General features: G+C 47.0%; 1 protein-coding gene across 5 annotated transcripts in view; it reads left to right on the top strand.

Moving 5' to 3' along the window:
* The window catches only part of pik3cd (phosphatidylinositol-4,5-bisphosphate 3-kinase, catalytic subunit delta), a 236,768-nt gene that overhangs the window by 142,814 nt on the left and 66,282 nt on the right, over window positions 1-27,672 (top strand). For all 5 annotated transcript variants that reach the window (XM_078238707.1, XM_078238706.1, XM_078238708.1 and 2 more), the window contains 4 exons: window positions 878-1,110; window positions 7,679-7,858; window positions 10,810-10,965; window positions 18,892-18,981. In XM_078238707.1, the coding sequence (XP_078094833.1) occupies window positions 878-1,110; window positions 7,679-7,858; window positions 10,810-10,965; window positions 18,892-18,981 (659 nt within the window). The remainder of the gene's footprint in view (window positions 1-877; window positions 1,111-7,678; window positions 7,859-10,809; window positions 10,966-18,891; window positions 18,982-27,672) is intronic.

Raw genomic sequence — 27,672 nt, 5'->3', positions numbered from 1 at the left:
ATGGTCTTATGGTTATTGTCGGTGCAGACTCGATGGGCAGAAGGGCCTTTTCTGAGCTGTATGACACTACCCAAGACTATGAACACCTTAGTAAGACCCACTCAATTACGCACATACCTTACAACAGGTTTTCGATGAATTCTAAAAATTTGCTAATGGCTGCACCTTAATTTATCTAGAAAATAGATTTTAGTGTTTTTTTTAGAAGTAATTTTTATGAAGTTAAAATTGGGTGACACAGGTTGACATTGTGATATTAAGATGCTGTTTTGTGATAAATCCATTTGCAGATGTACTAATCAAACTTTACAATGTTAACATTCTTGGATATATCAAGGAATATATGTTAAAACAATTAAAAAACTAGTTTTTAAAGCACTGCATCAGTTCATGATAGTGATATTCTGTTGCTGTGGGTCTGGAGTCACATGTAGGCCAGACCAGGTAAGGACGGCAGATTTCCTTCCCTATTAGTGAATGAGATGGGTTTTTATGACCATGAGTGGTAGTCGTTATCTTCGCCATTACTGAAACTGGTTTGGTGCTTGTGTGCATAATTTATGTATAACCGTTCAAATCTTGCTGCCATTCACGCTGCTGGGGTCTTACCGTCTTACCGATGATACGCCCCTGCCGCGGGTTTCCCAGCCGTGGGGGAGGGGGGGGTGCGTTCAATGGGAAGTCCCATTGTCAGTGGCAGGACCAGAAGATTCTACTGCCAGCGCTCTGCCTCTCGCCGCCCAAAATATATACACACATATTCACACTACTAAAAGACCTTCCGTCATACCCTCGGACAACAGGACGGCAATATCTCTTGGTTTCCACAGAGTTTGGAGAAAACGATTTGAGAGGAACAATGTGCTCTTCATTTCAGGTCTTCACGAGTTTGACAGCGTTCCCGACTCCGAGGTGAACGAGTTTCGAGGGAGTATGCGGCAGTTTTGTGAGGAGAAGGCGGAAGAGAGGCAACGATTGTCATGGCGGCAGTGGATGGAATACAGCTTTCCGCGGGATCTGGAGCCAATCCCAGAAATGTCGGATAACAGCATTACCAGGAAGCAGAGTAATCGAAACATTGTCATAAATGTGAAATTTCAGTACACGGAAGTGAGTACGCAAAGCTTTCTTACTAATAGAAACGTATAAAATTCTAACAGGGTTAGGTTCAGAAAGAATGTTCCCAATGGCGGGGGAACCCAGAACTGGAGGGGGGAGGGGGGGGGTCATAGTTTGAGGATAAGGGGTAAACCTTTTAGAACTGAGGTGAGGAGAAATTTCTTCACCCAGAGGACGGTGAATGTGTGGAATTCACTACCACAGAAAGTCATTGAGGTCAAAGGCATTGGGCAGGATTTTCAGCCGCACTCGCGCCAAGACAGGAAAATCCCGCCTGAGGTCAACGGACCCTTGCACGATCCGTGTCCCTCCCACTATGATTCCTGTGGCAGGCGGGACGGGAAAATTCCGCCCATTGTGCGATTTCAAGAAGAAATTAGATTTGGCTCTTGGGGCTAAAGGGATCAAAGGAAATGGGGGGGAGGGAGGGGGTGGTGGAAGTCAAGATATTGAATTCGAGGATCGGCCATGATCAAAATGAATGGTGGAGAAGACTCAAAGGGCCGAATGGCCTCCTCCTACTTCTAGTTTCTACATTTACTGGTTCTTCTAGTCCGCATTGAAACAACTGCAAAACAAATGTCAAATTCCAAGCTTTAGGAATAGTGAAAAGCCCCCAGGCCTCAGCCAGGTCAGTCCCAGAGGAGTGATTATTGCCTGTTTGGAGTGTAGCTGATAGCACCAGGGACCCAGGTTCGATACTGGCCTTGGGTGACTGTGGAGTTTGCACGCTCTTCCCGTGTCTGCATGGGTTTCCTCTGGGTTCCTCTAAGAACATCTGCAGGATATTTAAATAATTCATGTCGAGGAAGCCATTTTATTCCAAAAATACATCCAAAAGCAGATGCTGGAAATCTGAAATAAAAAACAGAATAACTGTCAGGTCTGAGAAGTAGTGAGGGGGCGGGGGGGGGGGGGGGGGGCACAGGTCATCAGAAAGGTCACGGCTTGAAATGATAACTCCATTGTTCCTCTCCCTACAGCTGTGGACAGGGCCACTGAGTATTTCCAGCACTTTCTGTTTTCACCCAAACATCTACATGTTGGTTGAGGTTTGAAATGTAATCTTCCTTCATCAAAACCTTTAGTTTGAAATTCACATCTTATTAAAGAGTTACCACGTGGAATGTCAGAGTCGTGGTCGGGAGGTTTAACTGGCCTAGAAACAGCGTGACGCTGGATTAATATGGGTGTGGGATAGTCACCTACCTGTCCCATACAATCATTAGTGATTCTAAAAGCCTTCAATCATCGTTCAGTGCTGAATAAAGACCCACCACTCAACCTTGCACCAAAACCTATTACCCAGAATTTCGTGATGATACGATTGGCAAAAGCAGAGCATAGTTGAACAAGACAGATGGAACTTGAGGTTTGATTTCCAGTTGGGTTTTAACTGGCTCATGTCTGCAAGGGCGACAGGAAGGCATTTTCACTTGACCTATGAACCCCAGGCTTGGGATTTGATAAATGACCCTGAACATTGGGATAAATACGGAAAGGCTACATCATCCAATTAGGGAGGCAGTTAAGGCTATGATAAAAGGAGAAATTATGCAGAAGGTTGGAGGAATGCAGATTATGTCATAGAATCCCTAAAGCGCAGAAGGAGGCCATTCGGTCCATTGAGTTTGCACTGACTCTCTGACAGAGCATTTTACTCAGGCTCTGTCTCCATAACCCCATGTATTTAGCCTGCTAGTCCCCCTAACCTAACACATCTTGGGACAATAAGGGGCGATTTAGCATAGCCCAATCAACCTAACCTGCACATCTTTGGAGTGTGGGAGGAAACCGGAGCAGCCGGAGGAAACCCACGCAGACACGGGGAGAATGTGCAAGCTCCACACAGACAGTCACCTTTGGTCAGTATTGAACCTGTGTCCTTGGTGCTATCAGGCAGCAGTGCGAACCACTGTGCCACCATGGCGCCCACAGAATTTTTGATTTGATTTGATTTATTATTGTCACATGTATTAACTCATGTCACATGTATTGTTTCTTGCGCGCTATACAAACAAAGCATACCGCTCGTAGAGAAGGAAATGAGAGTGCAGAATGTAGTGTTACAGTCATAGCTAGGGTGTAGAGAAAGGTCAACTTAATGCAAGGTAAGTCCATTCAAAAGTCTGACAGCAGCAGGGAAGAAGCTGTTCTTGAGTCGGTTGGTACGTGACCTCAGACTTTTGTATCTTTTTCCCGAAGGAAGAAGGTGGAAGAGAGAATATCCGGGGTGCATGGGGTCCCTAATTATGCTGGCTGCTTTGCTGAGGCAGCGGGAAGTGTAGACAGAGTCAATGGATGGGAGGATGGTTTGCGTGATGGATTGGGCTACATTCACGACCGTTTGTAGTTCCTTACGGTCTTGGGCAGAGCAGGAGCCATACCAAGCTGTGATACAACCAGAAAGAATGCTTTCTATGGTGCATCTGTAAAGTTGGTGAGAGTCATAGCTGACATGCCAAATTTCCTTAGTCTTCTGAGAAAGTAGAGGCATTGGTGGGGCTTTCTTAACTATAGTGTCGGCATGGGGAGACCGGACAGGTTGTTGGTGACACCTAAAAACTTGACGCTCTTGGCCCTTTCTACTTTGTCCCCATTGATGTAGACAGGGGCATGTTCTCCATTACACTTCCTAAAGTCGATGACAATCTCCTTCGTTTTGTTGACATTGAGGGAGAGATTATTGTTGCCGCACCAGTTCACCAGATTCTCTATCTCATTCCTGTACTCTGTCTCATCATTGTTTGAGATCCAACCCACTACGGTGGTGTTGTCAGCGAACTTGAAAATTGAGTTGGATGGTTGCCAAAGAATGGTCAAGGCAAGGACCATTGCACGCTTTGAGGGTGACGGGGATAAGTATTTGAAGTGAAGGAAAATAGAAGGCTCGAGGGAAAGATTAAGGCAATGGGATTAATTTTGGCAGTGCAGGAAGTTGTGGCTACAAATCCCATTCCAGACACATGAGTACGAACTCTAGGCTGATACTCCCTCCAGTGTAGTACTGAGGGAGTGCTGCAATGTTGGAGGTGCCATTTTTTTCAGATGAGACATTAAACAGAAACTTTCTTGGGCAGATGTGAAAGATTCCACTGAAAGATCTGCCAGAGGAGCAGTGTAATATCCCCCAGTGTCTTGCTCCAATATTTGTCCCTGGAGTACCTCGAACAGATTCACTGGACATGATAACATTGCTGTTAGCGCTACCTTGCCTTTCTGCAAATTGGTTGTCACATTTCCTACAGTAACTGCACTTCAAAACTACTTTACCAGCTGTGAAATACTTTGGGATTTCTTTTTATTATTTGTTCATGGGACATGGGTGTCGCTGGCTGGCAAGCATTTATTGCCCATCCCTAGTTGCCCTTGAAGGGCAGTTGACAGCCAACCACATTGCTGTGGCTCTGGAGTCGCATGTAGGCCAGACTGGGTAAGGCCGGCAGATTTCCTTCACTAAAGGACATAAGTGAACCAGATGGGTTTTTCCAACAATGGTTTCATGGTCATCAGTAGATTCTTAATTCCAGATATTTTTTATTGAATTCAAATTCCACCATCTGCCGTGGCGGGATTTGAACCTGGGTCCCCAGAACATTTGCTAAATTTCTGGATTAATAATAGTCTAGTGATAATACCACTCGGCCATCGCCTGCCCTGTTCTGAGGATGTGAAGGGCGCAATGTAACTGCAGCTTCCTTAATATGGCAAGAGGCTACTGACAAACATGATGGGTTGAGTGGTGTTTGTCAACATGCCCCTGTCTACATCAACGGGGACCAAGTAGAAAGGGTCGAGAGCTTCAAGTTTTTAGGTGTCCAGATCACCAGCAACCTGTCCTGGTCCCCCCATGCCGACACTATAGTTAAGAAAGCCCATCCAACACCTCTACTTTCTCTCAAGACCAAGGAAGTTTGGCATGTCAGCTACGACTCTCACCAACTTTTACAGATGCACCATAGAAAGCATTCTTTCTGGTTGTATCACAGCTTGGTATGGGCTCCTGCTCTGCCCAAGACCACAAGGAACTACAAACGGTCGTGAATGTAGCCCAATCCATCACGCAAACCAGCCTCCCATCCATTGACTCTGTCTACACTTCCCGCTGCCTCGGCAAAGCAGCCAGCATAATTAAGGACCCCACGCACCCTGGACATTCTCTCTTCCACCTTCTCCCTTCGGGAAAAAGATACAAAAGTCTGAGGTCACGTACCAACCGACTCAAGAACAGCTTCTTCCCTGCTGCTGTCAGACTTTTGAATGGACCTACCTCGCATTAAGTTGATCTTTCTCTACACCCTAGCTATGACTGTAACACTACATTCTGCACTCTCTCGTTTTCTTCTCTATGAACGGTATGCTTTGTCTGTATAGTGCGTAAGAAACAATACTTTTCACTGTACGTTAATACATGTGACAATAATAAATCAAATCAAATCTAGCTTCGATGCTGTTATAATTCCTGATTGTTATCCTGTGAGCTCTGCGGTAAAGTGTGCATCTGGGATCTAAACTTAACAGCAGAACTGGTTGGCTGTCTGTCCTGTATGGCTGTGTAAACAGTTGGCACTCGTTCTTTGAGATCACGCGGAGGCCAATCGAGCACAATTGGTTCTCACTACACATGCCAAACTTGAAAGGCGGTAGGTTGGAAAACGGCAGAATCGGGGTTGGTGTATCGCAGCCTCTAACTCTGCAGATCTCCCTTTGAATTCAGCTTTCACACTGAAAGCCCTGCCCTGACCCCGTGTAGCATGCTCACTCGGGAGATATACCGGAAAGTGTTCGAAGCCTCCGGGCAGAGTCAACAGTTTCAGGAAGCGGCAGATAGGGAGAAAATTGACTCATAGAGAAAACACGCTTCTGTCCAGCTGTGGGAATGCTGCTTTTGGGATAACAGCAGATCGCAAAGGGGGGAAAAACAAGCTGTGTGAGGCCTTAACTCTTTAATGACTGCAGTTCCACACTGCAGTCTAACTGAACACTCTTGTCTATCAAAGGGAAATTATTTTCTTTTACTCAAACTTCACTTCAGTGAGCACCAGCTGTGCAAAAGAGACCAGGTGGGTGGGGCGGGGGGGGGGGGGGCGTGGGTGGGACGGTGGGGGGAGAGACTTGTCCTAAATGAAGCGTGGAACATTATATAATCCGACTTCTTTATACAGTGAGATTTTTGAACGATCAAAGTTAAGGCTTCATCACTTGCTTTGGTGAGTGGGTGATTTCCCCCAGCCCTGTAAAGGACAAATCCAGAGTTGAATTTAGCCTGGGGCAGTTTGTGAGGCTTGAACTGTCTGTAATTCAGTTATCACCTGTTTCCCTCCAGGAAGGAAGGAAAGGTAAAGTCGCCATTGTTCCAGATAACCATAGGCTGCTTTCCCCTTTGAAGGGGAGAGCTGACTGGTGGTCATTTAACCTGAGGGCCACCACAGCTCAGGCGAGGGGCAAGGTTGAGAAGGCGGGGCCTTCATGAATAAGCTCAGCCGGTGCGGGAATTGAACCCACGCTGTTGGTGTCGCTCCGCATCACTAACCAACCGTCCAGCCAGCTGAGCTAATACACCAGCAACAAAACCAAAGTCATGAGCTGTAGATATACCCAGTGGGGAGACTCTGTCCTAACCTCTCTGCCCCCCCGACTCCATTCAGACCTGCCTTTAGCGTCCTTTACACTCCACAGACCTGGAGTTCAGAGCAGTGAATACTTTTAATAGGTAGACCCAGTCTAATGAACCTTCCAGCAGCATCAGATCCACTTAAACAGATAGCAGAGAGAGGAGAAGGAAGATTGAGTTTGTGGCTATCTGTTCTGGTTGTACCATCAGGCTAGTTGAACCTGAGCCCTCAATATCTTGTCAATTTACTGCAACTTACAATTCCTCTATTCGATATTCCAGAAAGCCAGATGGTGAAGGCCAGAAATAAAATATTGGCAATACTCGGCATCTGTGGAGAGAAAGAAAGCGAACATTTCAGGCTGATGACCTTGATAAAACAAGTCACGTACCATCGTGACCTGGAACCACATTGGTGTTCCTTCACCATCGCTGTGGCAACATCTTGGAACTCCCTTCCTAAGAGCACAGTGGGTCTACCTACTGCAGGTGGACTGCAGCAGTTCAAGAGATCTTCTCAAGGTCCACTAAGGAGTTATATTCACCCCACATATTTACTCTGCTAATCCCCCTGATACTAAGAGTCAATTTAAGCATGGCCAATCAACCTAACCCGCACATCTTTGGGCTGTGGGAGGAAACCGGAGCACCCGGAGGAAACCCATGCAGACACGGGGAGAACGTGCAAACTCCACACAGACAGTGGCCCGAGGCCAGAATTGAACCTGGGACCCTGGCGCTGTGAGACAGCAGTGCTAACTACTGTGCTGCCCAAGGTAGATGGGATTAGCCATGGGAAATGTGTGGGGTTACGGGGATGAGTGGGGGAGAGGGCCTGGGTAAAATACTCTGGCAGAGAGTTGGCGCTCACTCAATGGGCCGAATGGCCTCTTCTGCACTGTGGGGATTCTCTGATTCTAACTGGTGCTTTTTGTTTAACATCAGGAGAGTTTCAGCTTCCAGATTTCGTCCCAAGCACCTCCTGCACTCCTAATGAAATTGGCCGTCAAGAAAAAGGCTACTGTTTTCCGACATAAAGTAATCGAAGACCCAGAAGACTACACCCTCCAGGTCAATGGGGCCGAAGAATATATCTATGGGAACTACCCACTCAGTCGCTTTAAGGTAAACTGCTTCACCTTTTGGTCTGTATTTGGACGTCATGCACCATCCTCTTTAATTGGTTCTCATGTGCTGTTCCCAGTGCCAGTGTGCTCTTCAGTGGGTTCTGGGCATTTATTCAGCCCTCACTGGGGCAGAGCACAACCCTATCAGTAGAGGCACTTGGCTTCATGGAGCTCCAGTCTTGAACGTTGGTGAAGATTGGCTCCCGGCAGTTGAGTACGAATGTTGCAAAATAAGGGCATCTTACTGGAAGCTGAGGGGCTTGACACGTTCGATGCTGGGAAAATGTTCCCTTTCATGGGGGAAGCCCAGAACCAGGGGGAGACACGATATTTCATGTCTTAAAACTTGGTATGATTGGAATGACATAATTTTCACAGTAACTTCATTGCAATGTTAATGTAAACCCGCTTGTGACTAATAAATGAATTTTAACTTTAAAATATGGTAGCACGGTGGCACAGTGGTTTGCGCTGCTGCCTCACAGCGCCAGGGACCCGGGTTCAATTCCGGCCTCGGGTCGCTGTCTGTGTGGAGTTTGCATGTTCTCCCCGTGTCTGCGTGGGTTTCCTCCGGGTGCTCCGGTTTCCTCCCACAGTCCGAAAGATGTGCGTGTTAGGTTGATTGGCTATGGGAAATTGCCCCTTATTGTCCCAAGATGTGTAGGTTAGGGGGATTAGCAGAGTAAATAAATGGGGTTACGGGGATAGGGCCTGAGTAAGATGTTCTGTCAGAGAGTCAGTGCAAACTCAGTGGGCTGAATGGCCCTCCTGCACTGTAGGGATCCTATGTGCTTGTCCGGTTTCCTCCCACAGTCCAAAGATGCGCAGGTTAGGTAGATTGGCCATGCTAAATTGCCCCTTCGTGTACAGGGGGATTAACAGAGTAAATATGTGGGGTTACGGGCATAGGGCCGGGGAGGGACTGTTGTAAGTGCAAGCTCAATGGGCTGAATGGCCTCCTTCTGCACTGTAGGGATTCTATGTGCTTGTTTATGAGTTATGCAGCCACGTAGCTCAAACAGGAATATCCAACCCAGTTGGATTTTGGGAAAAGAAACCTGCCTCATTCCAGTTTCATCCATTCCAATCTGAGCCCTTAATTCGTACCGTCCCGTTTTGCCATTCGATCCCCTCCCCCCGGGATGCGCCATTCCACCGCCCCCGGGATGCGCCATTCCAAGCACCCCAGGATGCGCCACTCCACCCCTCCCCTCCCGGGATGGGCCATTCCACCCCGGGATAGTGGCTTGAGACATTCCTGAGTGCTCATGCAACAGTGTCAGTGAACGCTGTGAGGGTCTGTGTGATGTAGATCACACAACTATAGACCATCACCCAGATGATAAAAATCACAAACCTCTTGTCACAGTGGAAGGAATGGCGAGTGGTAATTGGAGGATATTTGCCACTACTTTAACAAATATATTGTTTCCACAATCTGCTTAACTTGCCAACAGAGTTTCTCTCCCAGATACACCAACTGGAATTTTTAAGTTTTGAATATTTGAGTATTTAAACCAAAATTACACCAGAAATACGAAAGAAGCAGAAAGAAGAGGCCTTCGGCTAAACTGTTCTGAGCAATAGGTTTCCCATTCTTATGTTCACAGGATGTGGGCGTCGTTGGCGAGGCCCAGCATTTATTGCCCATCCCTAGTTGCCTTTGAGAAGGTGGCGGTGAGCTGCTTTCTTGAATCGCTGCAGTCCCATTGTGGTGTAGGTACACCCATAGTGCTGTTAGGGAGAGAGCCCAGGATTTTGACCCAGCGACACTGAAGGAACAGTCGTATATTTCCAAGTCAGGAGGGTGTGGAGGGTGAGGGCTTGGAGGGAAACTGGTGATGGCGTCCCCATGTATCTGCTGCCCTTATCCTTCTAGATCTCAGAGGTCACAGGTTTGGAAGGTGCTGCCTAAGGAGCCTTGGTGAGTTCCTGCTGTGCGTCTTGTAGATGGTACACACGGCTGCCGCTATAATAGAGCAGGTGCCTCTCAAGGGGATGGTTTAGTCCTTGATGGTGTTGAGCTTCTTGAGTGTTGGAGCTGCACTCATCCAGGCAAGTGGAGAGTATTCCAACACACTCCTGACATGCCTTGTAGATGGTGGACAGGATTTGGGGAGTCAAGAGGTGAGTTACTCACCACAGGATTCCTAGCATCTGACCTGTTCTTTGCTATGAAGACCTATGATATCAACTCTTAAGATGATTACTAGTCCACTGTTTGTTTGGATTTGTGACCTTATGGAGGTTTTACAGCATGGAAATAGGCCCTTTGGCCCAACTCGTCCATGCCACCCTTTTTTTAAAAACCCCTAAGCTAGTCCCAATTGCCCACGTTTGGCCCATATTCCACTATACCCATCTTACCCGTGCAACTGTCTAAACACTTTTTAAAAGACAAAATTGTACCCGCCTCTACTACTACCGCTGGTAGCTTGTCCCAGACACTCACCACCCTGTGTGTGGAAAAAATTGCCCCTCTGGACCCTTTTGTATCTCTCCCCTCTCACCTTAAACCATTCCATCTAGTTTTAGACTCCCCTACCTTTGGGAAAAGATATTGACTTGCTGATCTGTGCCCCTCATTATTTTATAGACCTCTATAAGATCAATCCTCAGCCTTCTACCCTCCAGAGAAAAAAGTCCCAGACTATCCAGTCTCTCCCTATAATTCAAACCATCAAGTCCCGGTAGCATCCTAGTAAATCTTTTCTGCACTCTTTCTAGTTTAATAATATCCTTTCTATAATAGGGTGACCAGAATTGCACACAGTATTCCAAGTGTGGCCTTACCAGTGTCTTGTACAATTTCAACAAGACTTCCCAACTCCTGTATTCGATTATGTTTATCTTAAGTGACCATAAGGACAGACTGCATCAAGATGTTTAACTGTGATGTACTTTAACAAGTTACCAGCATTAATGTGCCCTGTATTTTACCACCTCCAGTACATCTGCAATTGTATGTCCAGTAACCTAACTCCGCACTTGACGATGGTCCATTATTCTACAATCAAGTCCTACCAAGAGGAGCAGTCCAATAGCATGGGACAAATCACAAAGAGCCGTTCTCACTCCAAACCTCCGCCACTCCCAATTAAAAAGGTAGGGAACTCAGACTGACAGGAGCTGTCTAAGTGGCTGGGGGTGAATTGGATTTCCTTGCACAATTAGATTCAGACATACACCCCCACAAGATAAATGATACTTGGTGAAATGTCTAATTTATTTTTATGTGCAGTTCATAGCTAGATCGGATTCTAATGTTATCCCAGATGTTCAGGTAATTTTGTTGACCGCTCTGATAGCCAGTGAGACGCGAATGTGGCTCACTACAAGGTAAATGCAGGGTAAATACATGGGGTTACAGGGGATAGGGTCTGGGTGGGATTGTTGTCGGTGCAGGCTCGATGGGCCGAATGGCCTCCTCCTGCACTGTCGGGATTCTATGATTCTCACCTTTTATCCATTTGAAAAAAAATGGTGAAATAAAATCAAGATTTAATTTGAGCTGAAGTTTCGTTGTCCCGCGAAACTTGACTGATTGACACAGGAAATCCATATCTCTTGTGGGATTATACATAGAAAGAGGTGGAAGCTACAGCTTTAAACCAGGGATTCAGTCCAGACTGTCTTGCCCCTCCACAGCTATCCAATTTTTGATGAATGTTAAGTGGCCTGGAATATCGCACTGTGTATTCATTGGATATCCATTCAATATTTCTGTTATTGTTTAAATGTACAAACTTGATTCATTCAAACTGAGCAAAGATCTCTGCACTAGAACAACGAATATCAATCTAATAGTGTCAAGTCACACTAACCAACCCACTGGTTTGGTCCTATGTTGTTGACCATGAGGTGGAGATGCCGGCGTTGGACAGTGGTGGGCACGGTAAGAAGTCTCTCAATTCCAGGTTAAAGTCCAACAGGTTTATTTGGTAGCACAAAGCTTTTGGGGTGCTGCTCCTTCATCAGGTGAGTGACTCACCTGCTGAAGGAGCAGTGCTCCAAAAGCTCACGATTCCAATAAACCTGTTGGATTCTAACCTGGTGTTGTGAGACTTCTTACTGTGACCCACCCCAGTCCAGTTTGCTTAGAATATGCATTCCAATCTTTTTTCTGGGATTACTGCTGCCTCACAGCACCAGGGACCTGGGTTCGATTCCCAGCTTGGGTCACCGTCTGTGCAGAGTCTGCACGTTCTCCCCGTGTCTGCGTGGGTTTCCTCCCAGGTGCTCCGGTTTCCTCCCCACAGTCCGAAAGACGTGCCGGCTAGGTGCATTGGGCCGTGCTAAATTCTCCCTCAGTGTAACCCGAACAGGTGCCGGAAAGTGGCGACTAGGGGATTTTCACAGTAACTTCATTGCAGTGTTAATGTAAGCCGACTTGTGACACTGATAAATAAACATAAGGTGCAAGTTTGGGCATTTAAAATGCTACACATGGGCTGCTTTGATCGGTAATATCTAATCAGGTCGCAAAGCGAGAGCAGAAGATTAGATTGCAGAGTTGTAAAGTTTTGAATAACCTTATAAAACATGAGAAACGTTGCATTGTAGCAAGCAAGGTGCAACTGCAGGAAATATCTTGTTGTCGTGACCACAGTCACCTGGAGTTCAAGGTACGGCTCTGTGCTTTCGGGACTATACAATTTGACACTGTACTGCATCAATACATGACACACAAGCCCTGTTGTATTCTAACATTCGCAGTTATAAATAGACCGCGGTAAGTGTTTTCAATGCACCCTGTGTGGTTAATAGTATTCAAGATACTAATCAGAAATACAGTGATAAAAACAAATCCTACATGTAAGAATACTGGGGTGTATTACATTTTACCAGAACTCGCTGCTTCAGCGAATACAACTTACATTTGTGGGCAGCATTGTTTATTTTTTTTTCCTTGAGATAGTACTGTGTCGAAAGAGGTTAAAAAGAACATTGGTTCTTGTGACAATAGACTGAGCACATTCTATAATTCCCAGCAGCGAAGCAACCCATTAAATCTGATGCTGTGTCTTCCTTCTCCAGCTGACTTCAGACTCACCCTCCTTTACCAAAAGCTGTCAACACTTTTCCTTTAACATAGAATCCCTACAGTGCAGCAGGGAGGCCATTCGGCCCATCAAGCCTGCTGCAGCGACAATCCCACCCAAGCCCTATCCCCGTCACCCCATGTATTTACCCTGCTAATCCCCCTGACACTAAGGGGCAATTTAGCATGGCCAATCCACCTAACCCACGCATCTTTGGACTGTGGGAGGAAACCGGAGCCACCTGGAGGAAACCCACACAGACACGGGGAGAATGTGTAAACTCCACACAGGCAGTGACCCAAGCCAGGAATTGAACCCGGGTCCCTGGTGCTGTGAGGCAGCAGTGCTAACCACTGTGCCATCGTGCCTACCCCATAAAATATACCCTCTACATTCGGCTCCTTCTCTGTGCGAAGTTAGTTTTTATCAGCTTGGACTAGGGAAGAGAGTTACCATCTTTACTGTCCCTGCGAAGCGCAATGTTACCACACTTTCATTCCCCCTGCTGTTGGTTGGTGCCCTTACTGATCATTGACGCCTGCGTTTGTGGATGTCATTCAAGGACCTAGCTGGACTGTGCTGTATTGTTTCCAGAAACTGAATCCCATTAATATTCGCACTCGTACATTGGCCAAAAGAGTAAGCACTGGGCAGGAATGCTTCTGGTCGTGCTGCTTCCCACCAAGGGGTCAGCCCCTTCAGGAGAGGGGAATGGCAGTGGAGAAAAGGGGATCAGCAGAAAGGAGCTTTCTTTTCAAATTCTTTATTGTCCATGCTTTATTGCCCTCGGGAAGGTGGTGGTGAGCAGGATTCTTGAATCTCTGCAGTCTGTGTGGTGTAGGTACACCCACCATGCTGTTAGGGTGGGGAGTCCAGGGTTTTGACCCAGCGATAGTGAAGGAACAGTGATATATTTCCAAGTCAGGATGGTGAGTGGCTTGGAGGGGAACTTGCAGGTGGTGCTATTCCCAGGTATCTACTGCCCTTGTCCTTCTAGATGGCAGTGGCCGTGGGTTTGGAAGGTGCTGCCTCAGGAGCCTTGGTGACTCATTGCCGTGCATCATGTAGATGGTGCATACGGCTGCCACTGTGTGTCGGTGTGGAGGGAATGAATGTCGAATATGGGGAGAAGTATGCACCAGGAAGTAGAAACACAGACAAAAATGGTGAAGCATTTGGAATGTCTTTGTCAGCGATTTAATATTGGAAACAATTTTCTCTCCTTTCTCGCCCTCTATTCTTCCCGGGTTCGATTCCCAGCTTGGGTCACTGTCTGTGTGGAGTCTGCACATTCTCCCCGTGTCTGCATGGGTTTCCTCCAGGTGCTCCGGTTTCCTCCCATTGTCTGAAAGACGTGCTGGTTAGGTGCATTGGCCGTGCTAAATTCTCCCTCGGTGTGCCCGAATAGGCGCCGGCGTAGGGATTTTCACAGTAACTTCATTGCAGTGTTAATGTAAGCCTACTTGTAACACTAATAAATAAGCTTCAAACTTCTGAGTGAGTGTGTGAGAGCTACAGGCACAAACAAGCTTCAGGAAGCAGGGATGAGAACAATTCGGATTTGATTTTCCTTTTGCCCTTTCAGAAATTTTTGCTTTAATGCTGCATCCTTTGTGCTTTCTTTACTTTTTAGAAAGAATTCAGCATTACAATATTACTATTATACACAGGCCTTAAAATCAGCTGGGAGGACAACAAGGCTCTGCTGTTGGAGCTGCTCACAGTTTGACAAAACTCTGAGTGAAGATATCACATGCTGTGCACTCACTGACCTTCCAGATAGATTGGAGGGATGTGAGCATTGCTGGCAAGGCAAATGTTTGTTACTCATCCCCAATCGCCCTTGAGAAGGTGGTGCAGAGCATGTGATGCATTCCCTGGTGAAGAGGGCGAGAGAAGGAGTTTCATTTTGTGTCTGAGCAGAGCTAAACCTGAATGTTTTTACTCATCCCCTGTCTCCACCTGGTCTGGCTCACTGTGCCACCCTCAGCTGAGGGTGATGGGCATTCCGGACAGCCTGCCCAGTGTAAGCAAATACACACGCCCAGAACCTTCAAAATGGAAGGTCAGTGAGTGCACAGCATGTGATATCTTCACTCAGAGTTTTGTCAAACTGTGAGCAGCTCCAACAGCAGAGCCTTGTTGTCCTCCCAGCTGATTTTAAGGCTTCAATGTCAGAAAGATTATGATGATGGGAAGAGGAAAGCAATCCAATAGAAAGGAGATAAATTCCAGGAATTCAACCAACAAAGATTAATTAATAAGGAACCAGAGTTCTCGTGGTGCAGTGGGTAAATGTCCCTGCTTCTGAGCCAGGAGCTCTGGGTTAGAATCATAGAATCCCGACAGCGCAAAAGAGGCTATTCGGCCCATCGTGTCTACATCGACTCTCTGACAGAGCATCTTAGCCCAAAAGGGCGGCACGGTAGCGCAGTGGTTAGCACTGCTGCTTCACAGCTCCAGGGACCTGGGTTCGATTCCCGGCTTGGGTCACTGTCTGTGTGGAGTTTGCACATTCTCCTCGTGTCTGCGTGGGTTTCCTCCGGGCGCTCCGGTTTCCTCCCACAGTCCAAAGATGTGCGGGTTAGGTTGATTGGTCATGCTAAAATTGCCCCTTAGTGTCCTGAGATGCGTAGGTTAGAGGGATTAGCGGGTAAATATGTAGGGATAGGGCCTGGGTAGGATTGTGGTCGGTGCAGACTTGATGGGCTGAATGGCCTCTTTCTGCGCTGTAGGGTTTCTATGATTTCTATGATAACCCCGCACATTTCCAATGGCTAGTCCATCTAAATTACACATCTGCAAACTCCACACAGTCACCCAAGGCCGGAATTGAACCCGGGTCCCTGACGCAGTGAGGCAGCAGTGCTAACCACTGGGCCACCCAGACGATGGCCCAAGCAGGTTGATTATTCAACTATAAATCCTTCTAAACTCCATCGAGTACCGACCCAGAGTCCTCAAACGCTCCTAATACGTCAAGCCTTTCAAAGAACAAAGAAAATTACAGCACAGGAACAGGCCCTTCGGCCCTCCAAGTCTGCACCGACCATGCTGCCTGACTGAACTAAAACTGTCTACCCTTCCGGGGACCATATCCCTCTATTCCCATTCTATTCATGTATTTGTCCAGACACCCTTTAAAACTCACTATCGTATCTGCTTCCACTACCTCCCCCCACAGTGAGTTCCAGGCACCCACCACCCTCTGTGTAAAAAAAAAACTTGCCTCATACATCTCCTTTAAACCTTGCCCCTCGCACCTTAAACCTATGCCCCCGGTATACCCTGGATCATTCTTGTAAACTTCCTCTGGATCCCCTCTCATTATGGGCTTGGATCCTTTCCAAAACGTTGAAGGTGCCCAATATTTTCCACCGATTTAAGTAAAAGTAACGTCTATTTATTAGTGTCACAAGTAGGCTTGCATTAACACTGCAAGGAAGTTACTGTGAAAACCCCCTAGTCGCCACACTCCGGCACCTGTTCGGGGTACACTGAGGGAGAATTTAGCATGGCCAATGCACCTAACCAGCACGTCTTTCGGACTGTCGGAGGAAACCCACACAGACACGGGGGAGAATGTGCAAACTCCGCACAGACAGTGACCCAAGCCGGGAATTGAACCTGGATCCCTGGCACTGTGAGGCAGCAGTGCTAACCACCGTACCAATCCCCCCATTCCTTTATGGACTTAGCAAGTCCATAGTGCAATGGCAGTTTCTTTAAAATATCTGGGGATGAAATTAAAGTTAGGAAGCACCTGATTGGGGCAGCTAATGGATGGACAATCTGGCCGGGATTCTCCCTTGGCCTGAGGCGGGATCTTACGAGCCTCAGGCGGGCGAGGCGGTAAAATTCCGGCATCTGTATCACAAGTGTGCCGAATTTCACCATGAGGGAGGAAGCAGCAATAATTTTAAAATATTTATTTGAAATCGGGGGAACAAAAAGAGACCCAACTTTGAACATTTTATAATTGAAAGCGATTTGCGTATTTATCAAAAATGTAACTTCAGACCCTGATTATCAAGATCTTATGCAGTAAAAATATTCTTGTTTTACGATTTATTACAAGTGTTGCATTGTTAGTCTTTTTTTAAATGAATTATAATGTGTTCAGCGCAAACCGCACAAATGCAAAGGCGAACCAGTTACCAATTCACATTCACCCAGTCTGTCCAAGCAACTTTCAAATACCAAAGAATTCATTCAGTAACAACAAGAAAGGGTTTGTTCTTCGAGTGATTAGCATTTGTTTCGATACATTAAATGTTGGTAGAAAAAGATTGATTTCATTTGAGCAAATTAGAAGCAATTTTGCACCCTCCGTTTTAAATAAAATTTATATTAAAACAATCAAATGCAAGTATGACACAATAGGGGGATTGGCTGTAAATTTATTTCAAAATCACCTTTGATGAGATATTTTTAAGTGTTTATTCTTCGACCGTTTATGTGATTCCAGCAGCTTTTGTTCAATGCGGAGCTCTGCTTGTGATGTGGAGCCTCTGAAACATATCTTTCAAAATTAATATTCCGCGGAGCTGTGGGTTTGAGGACCAGCCCCTCGGGATGGGGGAGACGGGAGGGGAGGCCGGCGGATATCGGGACCACAGCTGCTGCCTTCTCTGCCCACAGCCTCTTTTTTTTGGCAAATGGAGTCTTGCCCTGCCACCGCAAAACCACCACCCCCCCCCCACCCCCGCTGCCCACCACACCTCCCCCACTTCCCCCCACAGCTTCCCTACTTCCCCCACACACCCCCACTGTCCACTATCACCCACTGTCCACCCTACCCCCCTACTCCCTCTCCAGGCTGCAGCAGGGAATCTGTGTCTGTTTAGCTGGAGATTTCCCCACATGGGAGCAGAATGTTGAAGTCATTATAAAATGCTCCCCCCCCCCCCATTCCCCATTAGGGCATTTACTGATGTAAATCTTTTTATCTGCTCAGGCTGTTGGTAAACCAATGGAGACAACATTCAGAGCTATCACATCCTTACTTTCAGTAATCCTGGAGGAGTGCTGTGTGTGTGTTATTTGTGTTGTGTATTGGGGTGCGTGTATTGGGGTGCGTGTATTGGGGTGCGGGCGTACGTGTGTGCTGGTGTGTGTGCATTCTGCATGCATGTGTGTTTGCGTGTGTCTTGTTTGCATGCCTGTGTGCCTTTTGGCCCAACTTGTTTGTGTGTGTGTGTGTGAGTGTGTATGTTTATCTGTGTGTGTGTATCTGTGTGTGTGTGTATCTGTGTGTGTGTGTATCTGTGTGTGTGTGTATCTGTGTGTGTGTATCTGTGTGTATGTTTATCTGTGTGTATGTTTATCTGTGTGTATGTTTATCTGTGTCTGTGTGTGTGTGTATCTGTGTCTGTGTGTGTGTGTATCTGTGTCTGTGTGTGTGTGTGTATCTGTGTCTGTGTGTGTGTGTGTATCTGTGTCTGTGTGTGTGTGTGTATCTGTGTCTGTGTGTGTGTTTCTGTGTCTGTGTGTGTGTGTTTCTGTGTCTGTGTGTGTGTGTATCTGTGTCTGTGTGTGTGTATCTGTGTCTGTGTGTGTGTATCTGTGTCTGTGTGTGTGTATCTGTGTCTGTGTGTGTGTGTGTATCTGTGTGTGTGTATCTGTGTGTGTGTATCTGTGTGTGTGTGTGTGTGTGTGTATCTGTGTGTGTGTGTATCTGTGTGTGTGTGTGTGTGTGTGTGTGTATCTGTGTGTGTGTGTGTGTGTGTGTATCTGTGTGTGTGTGTGTATCTGTGTGTGTGTGTATCTGTGTGAGTGTGTGTGTATCTGTGTGTGTGTATCTGTGTGTGTGTGTATCTGTGTGAGTGTGTGTGTGTGTGTTATTGGTGTGAAAGTGTTCTGAATAAATATGTCTTTATATCTGTCTCTTAGCGGTACACCTTGCTGGTTCTGTTCACCAAAACCTAATGATTGGCCCCTTGACAATTGCACATTCAATGTTGATGTCACATTTCTCTTCCTATTTCAGCAATCCGGTACCAGTCTCTGGAATTTGGAAAAGCCGTTTACAATCAGGCTCATCTCGGGAAGCAAAGTCAACGCGGACGAAGGGATGAAGGTTGGCGCCACATTTCCCCCCCCCCCCCTTGTTATGAACATCCCGAGTAATTTACCCGGCTAAATGATTAATATATATAGATTCCTTGTCATATGATTACAACCACAAATGCACATTTGTGTTGTAAGCTCGTTTGCAAAATACAGATAAAAGCGCAGGAAGTGGAGAGGGTTTGGGTTCAGCCCTCCTGAAGCAAGCGATTGCTTCTTAGAATCACAAATTCTCGGTAGTAAATTTTCTGAGTTTGTGGTTGCAAACAGCAAGGGGAAGTTTAGTCTTGAGTGAAACGTGGTGGTGGAGGCCGTGGGGGGGGGAGGAGGTGGGTGGAGGGGAGGTGGGGGGGGTGTGTGTGGGGGGGGGGGCGGTGTGTGTGGGGGGGGGGGGGTGTGGTGGGGGGGGGGTGTGTGTGTGTGGGGGGAGTGTGTGTGTGTGGGGGGAGTGTGTGTGTGTGGGGGGATTGTGTGTGTGTGGGGGGAGTGTGTGTGTGTGTGGGGGGGGTGTGTGTGTGTGTCGGGGGGTGTGTGTGTGTGTCGGGGGGTGTGTGTGTGTGTCGGGGGGTGTGTGTGTGTGTCGGGGGGTGTGTGTGAGTGTCGGGGGGTGTGTGTGAGTGTCGGGGGGTGTGTGTGTGAGTGTCGGGGGGTGTGTGTGTGAGTGTCGGGGGGTGTGTGTGTGTGTGTCGGGGGGTGTGTGTGTGTGTGTCGGGGGGTGTGTGTGTGTGTGTCGGGGGGTGTGTGTGTGTGTGTCGGGGGGTGTGTGTGTGTGTGTCGGGGGGTGTGTGTGTGTGTGTCGGGGGGGTGTGTGTGTGTGTCGGGGGTGTGTGTGTGTGTGTCGGGGGAGTGTGTGTGTGTGGGGTGGGGGGTGTGTGGGGAGGGGGGGTTGGGGGGTGTGGCGGGGGGGCTGTGTGTGTGGGGAGGGTGTGGGGGGGTAGGGGGTTGTGGGGGGAGGTGGGGGTGGGGGAGGTGGGGGGGTGGGGGTGAGGGGGTGGTGGGGGGGTTGGTAGTGAAGGGCGGTGGGGGAGATTCAGCCATGAATATGTCCCATTTTGCAAGCAGCTGGTTTGCTATGGCACGTTGTTTTTCAGAGATCGGAAAGCGATCGCTAACTGTCAGGGTGTTGTTTTGAAAAGAAAATCAAAGCATTTCGTGGGGAAAAAAAGTCTTACAATTTGACCTCAGGATAAGGTGAAGGCTGGCGGAGCAAAATAATTTACTTTTCAGTGAAATGTTGCAGCCCATCAGGTTGGACATGGTTCGGGTTCGCCAGCTCTGTTTTGACGTATTTCTGCACGTAGAGGTTTACAGCATGGAAACGGGCCCTTCGGCCCAACTTGTCCATGCTGCCCTTTTTTTTGTATCCTATAAACTAGTCCCAATTGCTGCATTTGGCCCATATCCCTCTCTCCCCGTCTTACCCATGCAACTGTCTAAACACTTTTTAACACACAAAACTGTACCCACCTCGACTACTACCTCTGGCAGCTTGTTCCAGACACTCACCACCCTCTGTGTGAAAGAATTGCCCCCTCTGGACACTTTAGTATCTCTCCCCTCTCACCTTAAACCTATACCCTCTTGTTTTATACTCCCCTACCTTTGGGAAAATATATTGACTATCTAGCTGATCTGTGCCCCTCATTATTTTATAGAGCTCTATAAGATCACCCCTCAGCCTGCCACGCCCCAGAGAAAAAAGTCCAGTCTATCCAGCCTCTCCTTATAACTCAAACCATCAAGTCCCGGTAGCATCCTAGTAAATCTTTTCTGCATTCTTTCTAGTTTAATATCCTTTCTATAATAGGGTGACCAGAACTGTACACAATATTCCAAGTGTGGCCTTACCAATGTCTTGTACAACTTCAACAAGACGTCCCAACTCCTGTATTCAATGGTCTGACCAATGAAACCAAGCATGCTGAATGCCTTCTTCACCACTCTGTCCATCTGTGACTCCACTTTCAAGGAGCTATGAACCTGCACCCCTAGATGTCTTTGTTCTGTAACTTTCCCCAACCCCCTACTATTAACTGAGTAAGTCCTTCCCTGGTTCAATCTGCCAAAATGCATCACTTCACATTTATCTAAATTAAACTCCATCTGCCATTCATCAGCCCACTGGCCCAATTGATCAAGATCCCATTGCAATCCGAGATAAACTTCTTCACTGTCCACTATGCCACCAATCTTGGTGTCATCTGCAAACTTGCTAACCATGCCTCCTATATTCTCATCCAAATCATGAGTATAAATGATTTGGTCACCCAACATAAGGCTATAAGACATAGGAGCAGAATTAGTCCATTCGGCCCAATGAGTCTGCTCCGCCATTCAATCATGGCTGATAAGTTTCTCAATCTCATTCTCCTGCCTTTTCCCCATAACCCCTGATCCCCTTACCAATCAAGAACCTATCTATCTCTGTCTTAGATACACTCAAGGACCCGGCCTCCACAGCCTTCCGTAGTAATGAATTCCATAGATTCACCATTAATTGAGAGGGTTATGTGCCCCATTTGCAATCCTGGACTACTTTAGAACGTAAACCATAGTGGGAGCACGGAATGAAATACAAAACCGCCCGCAACGTGCAAATGGTGTTTTAAGTTTGATGAAAATTTCAGCGCCAGGGCGACATTGCGTATGCAAGTTGTACGTCCCAATGACTGGTGAATCGTACCACATCCACTGTGCACAGCAGGCGGAATACTGATCTTACTCACCCAACCCACACTTGCAAACTCAATGTAATGTCTAAAGTTAGAGGTGATATTGTGATTGAGCAACACTCACTCTACAATTCGGAGTGTGGCGACCGGGGGATTTTCACAGTAACTCCATTGCAGTGTTAATGTAAGCCGACCTGTGACAATAATAAATAAACTTTAAACCTAATAACCAATTTGAGATAATCAATTGGGCTCAAAATCTAGCTCACTTAGCTTGCTAGAAGCTACATATGTTCATATGCAAGGACTTCCCTGTGCAAGCAAAAGGAACACGTCCAGGCATTGTACCCTTTCTGAGCAAGTTACAAGCAAGTGTAGGAAACTCTGAAAGACGGGTGGTTGTTTTCTTGAACTCAAAATCTGCACCTTGCCAATTTTGTGAAATATTGAAACATAGAAGATAGGAGCAGGAGGAGGCCATTCGGCCCTTTGAGCCTGCTCCGCCATTCATTACAATCATGGCTGATTATCCAACTCAATAACCTAATCCTATTTTCTCCCCATAACCTTTGATCCCATTTGCCCCAAGTGCTATATCCAGCCGCCTCTTGAATACATTCAATGTTTTGGCATCAACTACTTCCTGTGGTAATGAATTCCACAGGCTCACCACTCTTTGGGTGAGGAAATGTCTCCTCACCTCCGTCCTAAATGGTCTACCCGGAATCGTCAGACTGTGAACCCCCTGGTTCTGGATATATACTCCATCTGCTTTAAGATGGTGATGAAATCTGTAAAATTTCAGAAAAATTATTTTAGAAAACGCCCGTGTGAACTTCACAGTTTTTTTTTTACGTTGAGTTTTCAAAAATATATTGGAGCAGGTTTTCCACTTGAATATTTGAGCCGGAAGGCCTTGCCCGAGTGGGGTGTACAAAGGGAAATCGGGCAGGATATGTTACAGACATGCACTCATCTCCACCCAAGTTGCCTCTGCATATTCTGTGCTTTGCACAACAGCAGTGCCGAAGGAAGTCTGTTCTGTAGCAACTTCACAAAAATTGCAGAGAGACTTGTGTTCAGAACACCTCCCCACTGCCACGCCACAATCTGAACTCCCGATAAAATACTTAGTTTTAAATTTTATTTATTTATTAGTGTCACAAGTAGGCTTACATTAACACTGCATTGAAGTTACTGTGAAAATCCCCTCGTCGCCGCACTCCGGCGCCTGTTCGGGTACACTGAGGGAGAATTTAGCATGGCCAATACAGCTAACCAGCACATGTTTCGGACTGTGGGAGGAAACCGGAGCACCCAGAGGAAACCCACGCAGACACGGGGAGAATGTACAGACTCCGCACAGAGTGTGACCCAAGCTGGGAATCGCATCCCTGGCACTGTGAGACAGCAGTGATAACCACTGTGCTGCCCTTTGGGTCTGATCCACAGGGGTATGGATTCTCTCTGAGCTCATCTGTCCAACACCCACTTGTCCACTGCTCCCTCTCCCTTCGCCCGTTGCGTTTTTCCAATTTTTTTGGGTGGTGGGTTGGAGATTGGGGGGGGCGGAGACAGAAAGACCCTGTCCCCAGAATCCCATTGGTGAAAGGGATCTCCATCATGTCCAAACTTATAAAATGTTTCTGATATACGGATTTTTCAATTTACTTGAATCACCGGGTGGATGTGATCTCATATTTAGCATTAGCTAAATAAATCTGTACAAGATTTAAGGCACAGTTTTTAGTTAAAAGAAACAAATAAACGTAACTCAAAGACTGAGGTAACGTGTTAGATGTCACCCATAAAATAGAAAAGTTTCTTGAGCTGACGATTGCCAAAAGGGTTCTCTGTACTGAGCTCCTCTGTGGCAGCTGCGTTTTCTGATCACATTCGAAGATCGGGTCTCGTGAAATCTGGACGTCTTGCCTCCAGCCACATTGCTTACCCTGGCTTCAAGAGACGCTGAATCGAGGACATCCTATTCCTACGGTGCAGTGTCCCCTCATCCTGTGGACATTCCACTGGGAGGAATGTGGAGCAAGCTGGCTTCCCAAGCAGGGTGGGATTATCGACAGAGGAAGCGGGTGGGAGGGTTTAGGAATGTACGGGGGTGGGCTAGAATGACTGGAATGAAAGCTAGATTTGCTGGGAAAATCATTCTTCTCCCGGTCTATTATAACAGGAGTCGGCTGTAAAGGAATGGTGCTTTGTTGCACAAAATAATGTAAAGCAAACACCACAAGCCTGTGGTGAACACAAACAGGTCCCAACTGGGACAATGGAATAATGGACCCACTCAGGGGCCTGCTTTTTACAGGGCTCGGTATACGTGTTCCACCTAGTTAGTTAATTACCAATCACTAGGGAGCTTGTATTCAATGAGTCCTACAGGGAAGTCAATCAGAGGTCAACCATGCAAGTCCTGGGGGTTATCACAAGGTCATATTTCAAAAAGTTTCTTCATTGCAAAATTTGGAAAATGGTAGGAACAGGAGCACACAAACTGTTGGCTTCGTTTTGGTTTTTCATCCTCTTGAGTTTCTAAGAGAGGGTGAGGGGTGAAGTCAGAACGGTAAACCAAGAAATGGATGCTATAATATTCCCAGATTGTACAAACTAAACTTGTGTATAATGACCTACAACATGGCTTACATCTTGTTAAAAGCAAATTATTGCAGATGCTGGAATCGGAAAGAAAAACAGGAAATGCTGGAAACTCTCAGCAGGTCTGACGGCATCTGTGGGGAGAGAATAGAGCCAATGTTTCGAGTCTGGATGACCCTCTCGCCACAGATGCTGTCAGACCTGCTGAGATTTTCCAGCATTTCCTGTTTCTATTTACATTTTTAAAGTGCATCTTCACAGATTTCTTGGCTTTTTCATCATTGGGCGGTTGAGGGAAATCGTGACATGGTTCATGAATAGCTCACTCTTGCTGCCAATGATAAAACGGTGCCGTGTGATGCATTGGTAACCCTCGCCACCCTCCAGTGTGTGAGAGAGTTCAAAGGGGCAGCACTTGATCTGTATCCTGGATCCAAAATGGTGGATGTAGGCTCCCTGCAATTGGCTTGGACAGCAGCCAATCAGGAAGAACCAAACCAAGAATAAAACCAAACTCTATGCCCTTGACACAGGAATTGATTCATAGAATCATAGAATCCCCTACAGTGCAGAAGGAGGCCATTCGGCCCATTGTGTTTGCACTGACCGCAATCCCACCCAGGCCCTATTCCCATAACCTGACATATTTACCCTGCTAATCCCCCGACACTAGAATCAATTTAGCATGGCCGTTCAACCTAACCCACACATCTTTGGACTGTGGGTGGAAACAGGAGCACCCGGAGGAAATCCACGCAGACATGGGGAGAACGTGCAGACTCCACAGACAGTGACCCAAGGCCAGAATTGAACCCGGGTCCCTGGCGCTGTGAGGCAGCAGTGCTAACCACTGTGCCACCCCACCATTTCAAGTAAGTAATGGTGGCACGGTGGCACAGTGGTTAACACTGCTGCCTCACAGCGCCAGGGACCTGGGTTCGATTCCCGGCTCAGGTCACTGTCTGTGCGGAGTCTGCATGGGTTTCCTCCGGGTGCTCCAGTTTCCTCTCACAGTCCGAAAGATGTGCTGGTTAGGTGCATTGGCCGTGCTAAATTCTCCCTCAGCGTACCTGAACAGGCGCCAGAGTGTGGCAACTAGGGGATTTTCACAGTAACTTCACTGCAGTGTTAATGTAAGCCTACTTGTGACACTAATAAATAAACTTTACTTTATTCAGAGTAAAGAGACAACCCTTTAGAACTGAGTTGAGGAGGAATTTCTTCAGCCAGAGGGTGGGGAATCTATGGAATTCATTGCCACAGAAGGCTGTGGAGACCAGGTCATTGAGTGTATTTGAGACAGATATAGATAAGTTCTTGATCAGTAAGGGGATCGAGGGTTATGAGGAAAAGGCAGAAGAATGGGGATGAGAAACGTACCAGCCATGATTGAATGGCGGAGCAGAGTTGATGGGCCGAGTGGCCTAATTCTGCTCCTATATCTTATGGTCTTATGGGCTACCTGCTTCGTTCCTCAGTTGAAGAATGTAATTGTCCTGATTTCCAGTAAATTTTCCTTTTCTTATGCTCAGGGTATATTACACTTGCAGGAATAATCAAGCCATGTTGAAGAGGCTGTTGTTGATCTTTGCTCATCTGTGGTTTACAGTTCATCTGGCCTCTGAATTTCTGCCAATCTGTCGCTAACTTTTCCTTTCCCGTTTGCATCCACCTGAGGGGACATGTCCTGTCATCGTCATGCATTGGGGTGTTGCCTGGTGTGGAGGGCATTAGCTATGATTTTGTGGCAGGTAGGTCGTGCCTTACTAACCTTATTGAGTTTTTTGAGAAAGTGACCAAGGAGGTGGATGGAGGCAAGGCAGTGGACGTGGTATATATGGATTTTAGTAAGGCGTTTGATAAGGTTCACCATGGTAGGCTTCTGCAGAAAATGCAGATGTATGGGATTGGGGGTGATCTAGGAAATTGGATCAGGAATTGGCTAGCGGATAGGAAACAGAGGGTGGTGGTTGATAGTAAATATTCATCATGGAGTGCGGTTACAAGTGGTGTACCTCAGGGATCTGTTTTGGGGCCACTGCTGTTTGTAATATTTATTAATGATCTGGATGAGGGTATAGTTGGGTGGATTAGCAAATTTGCTGATGACACCAAAGTCGGTGGTGTGGTAGACAGTGAGGAAGGGTGTCATAGTTTGCAGGAAGACTTAGACAGGTTGCAAAGTTGGGCCGAGAGGTGGCGGATGGAGTTTAATGCGGAGAAGTGTGAGGTAATTCACTTTGGTAGGAATAACAGATGTGTTGAGTATAGGGCTAACGGGAGGACTTTGAATAGTGTGGAGGAGCAGAGGGATCTAGGTGTATGTGTGCATAGATCCCTGAAAGTTGGGAATCAAGTAGATAAGGTTGTTAAGAAGGCATATGGTGTCTTGGCGTTTATTGGTAGGGGGATTGAATTTAGGAGTCGTAGCGTTATGTTGCAACTGTACACAACTCTGGTGCGGCCGCACTTGGAGTACTGTGTGCAGTTCTGGTCCCCACATTACAGGAAGGATGTGGAGGCTTTGGAGAGGGTGCAGAGGAGGTTTACCAGGATGTTGCCTGGTATGGAGGGGAGATCCTATGAGGAGAGGCTGAGGGATTTGGGATTGTTTTCGCTGGAAAGGCGGCGGCTAAGAGGGGATCTTATTGAAACATATAAGATGATTAGAGGTTTAGATAGGGTGGATAGTGATAGCCTTTTTCCTCTGATGGAGAAATCCAGCACGAGGGGGCATGGCTTTAAATTGAGGGGGGGTAGTTATAGAACCGATGTCAGGGGTAGGTTCTTTACCCAGAGGGTGGTGAGGGATTGGAATGCCCTGCCAGCATCAGTAGTAAATGCGCCTAGTTTGGGGGCGTTTAAGAGATCCGTAGATAGGTTCATGGACGAAAAGAAATTGGTTTAGGTTGGAGGGTCACAGTTTTTTTTTTTTTTTTAACTGGTCGGTGCAACATCGTGGGCCGAAGGGCCTGTTCTGCGCTGTAATGTTCTATGTTCTATGTTCTATGAGGAGAGGTTGGAGAAACTTGGTTTGTTCTCACTGGAACGACGGAGGTTGAGGGGCGACCTGATAGAAGTCTACAAGATTATGAGGGGCATGGACAGAAGCTTTTTCCCAGAGTGGATGAGTCAATTACTAGGGGCCACAGGTTTAAGGTGCGAGGGGCAAGGTTTAAAGGAGATGTACGAGGCAGATCTTTTTACACGGAGGGTGGTGGGTGCCTGGAACTCGCTGCTGGGGGAGGTAGTGGAAGCCGATACGGTAGTGACTTTTAAGGGGCGTCTTGACAAATACATAAATAGAATGGGAATAGGGGGGTATGGTCCCCGGAAGGGTAGGGAGTTTTAGTGAAATCGGGCAGCATGGTCGGTGCAGGCTTGGAGGGCCGAAGGGCCTGTTCTTGTTCTGTAATTTT

Source organism: Mustelus asterias, chromosome 22 (genome assembly GCF_964213995.1).
Source record: "Mustelus asterias chromosome 22, sMusAst1.hap1.1, whole genome shotgun sequence".
In the NCBI taxonomy this organism is placed as follows: Eukaryota; Metazoa; Chordata; class Chondrichthyes; order Carcharhiniformes; family Triakidae; genus Mustelus; species Mustelus asterias.
This window is presented reverse-complemented; position numbering and strand designations above follow the sequence as displayed.